General features: G+C 59.3%; 1 protein-coding gene across 1 annotated transcript in view; it reads right to left on the minus strand.

Annotated features, from left to right (window-relative positions):
• The window catches only part of LOC109926524 (ubiquitin carboxyl-terminal hydrolase 5-like), a 17,539-nt gene that overhangs the window by 4,209 nt on the left and 11,921 nt on the right, over window positions 1-1,409 (minus strand). The window contains 1 exon segment of the mRNA XM_048620973.1: window positions 1,141-1,294. Within this exon segment, the coding sequence (XP_048476930.1) occupies window positions 1,141-1,294 (154 nt within the window).

Below are 1,409 nucleotides of genomic sequence, written 5' to 3' on the forward strand. Positions count from 1 at the left end.
ATGTGTCTCTCTCCTCCATCACCAGGGGGGAAACATCGCGCTGTGACTGCACAGTGCAATCCCACACCTGGAGTCTCAGGGAGTGCAGTTTTGCCCTTCGGCCCCCCTTCCCCCCCGACCGCTGTGTTTTCATGGCCCTGAGGGCCATCGGCAGAATGCAACTCGCGTACAGGATGAACCCAGAAGCTGGGAGATCTCCGGCTCGCTCGCTGAGGGCAGGGCGGGGCGGGGGGGCGGTGGGGTCGTGTGTGAATATCGGATGGGAGGTCTGCAACGGAGGTCACAGTCTTTGGAAACGCCAAATCGATATCCCGTTTCCCAGCTCGTGGACAGCACAGAGCAGGCGTGACCCCAGACACTGACAAACACAGAGGGGTAGGTCCTGTGAATGGGCCGGAGGTTTGCACCTTCCCCCCACCCCCAACCTCGTATTGGGTAAAGGTCGGGGGGATTACCCGTTCAGCTCATAGATGAGGGGTTTGCCTCTTGAAGGGAGAACGGGGGGGGGGGGGCGGGGGCTGCTCAACACTCAGATTTCCAATGGAGATGCAGAGAAACTGCTTCTCTCAAGAACACTCATAAATCTGTCAATTTTACTAACCTCCCCCCGCCACAGTGCTGGGGGTGGAGGGTTGGGGGAGCGACAGGACGCTCAGTAAATGCCGGAGGGAGCAGGGCAGCATTTTTAATGAGCCACGCGTGTGAAAGCTAACAGGTGGGAAAGCATCACTGAAGCTGGGGCGAAAACCAGCCACGATCATACGGAAGGGCAGAAGAGGTTTGGGTTGAGGACGGAGCGGCCCATTCCTGTTTCTCCTGATCCTGACTGCTCCTCCAAATTCTTGGCCCAAATCCTCCTGCCTTTGCTCCCCATCCTGCAACGCGCGACAGACCTGGGCTCAGAGATAGGGCCAGCTACACCCGTTTGCCCGGGGAGCCGTGGAAGCTCTTACAGTCCGGTTGGAGGTTGCTCGAGAGCTCGCGTTCACGTCCTGCTCTGCGCAGGAGGGGGACAGGTGAAGGGTGGGGGATTTCATGCAAACGTACACCATTCTCCCCGCCCCAAACTGACCCCCGCCCCCAGCACATCAGGGATGGTCCCCGTGTGGACTGGACCTTCACATGACCCCGCTTTCTCACCTTTGTTGACGGCCACATCAATGGGAACAGGGAGCTGCATGATGTAGTCGACCCGCTGTGTGTACTTGACCTTCCCGGATGCCAGGCAGTTGATGCGCTCCTCCACCAGGAAGCGGAAGGCCTCGTTGGGATTCTGCGAGCTCCGGCAGTTCCGCTGGGAAACCCAGGGGAGAGACAGACACAAGGGAAGGATTACTCTGTGCACTGGTACAGGGCTATGGGGGGAGAGCGCGGGGGGCAGTGGGATTAGTTTGGGGATGGATACAGGG

This window comes from Rhincodon typus, chromosome 49 (assembly GCF_021869965.1).
Source record: "Rhincodon typus isolate 14 chromosome 49, sRhiTyp1.1, whole genome shotgun sequence".
In the NCBI taxonomy this organism is placed as follows: domain Eukaryota; kingdom Metazoa; phylum Chordata; class Chondrichthyes; order Orectolobiformes; family Rhincodontidae; genus Rhincodon; species Rhincodon typus.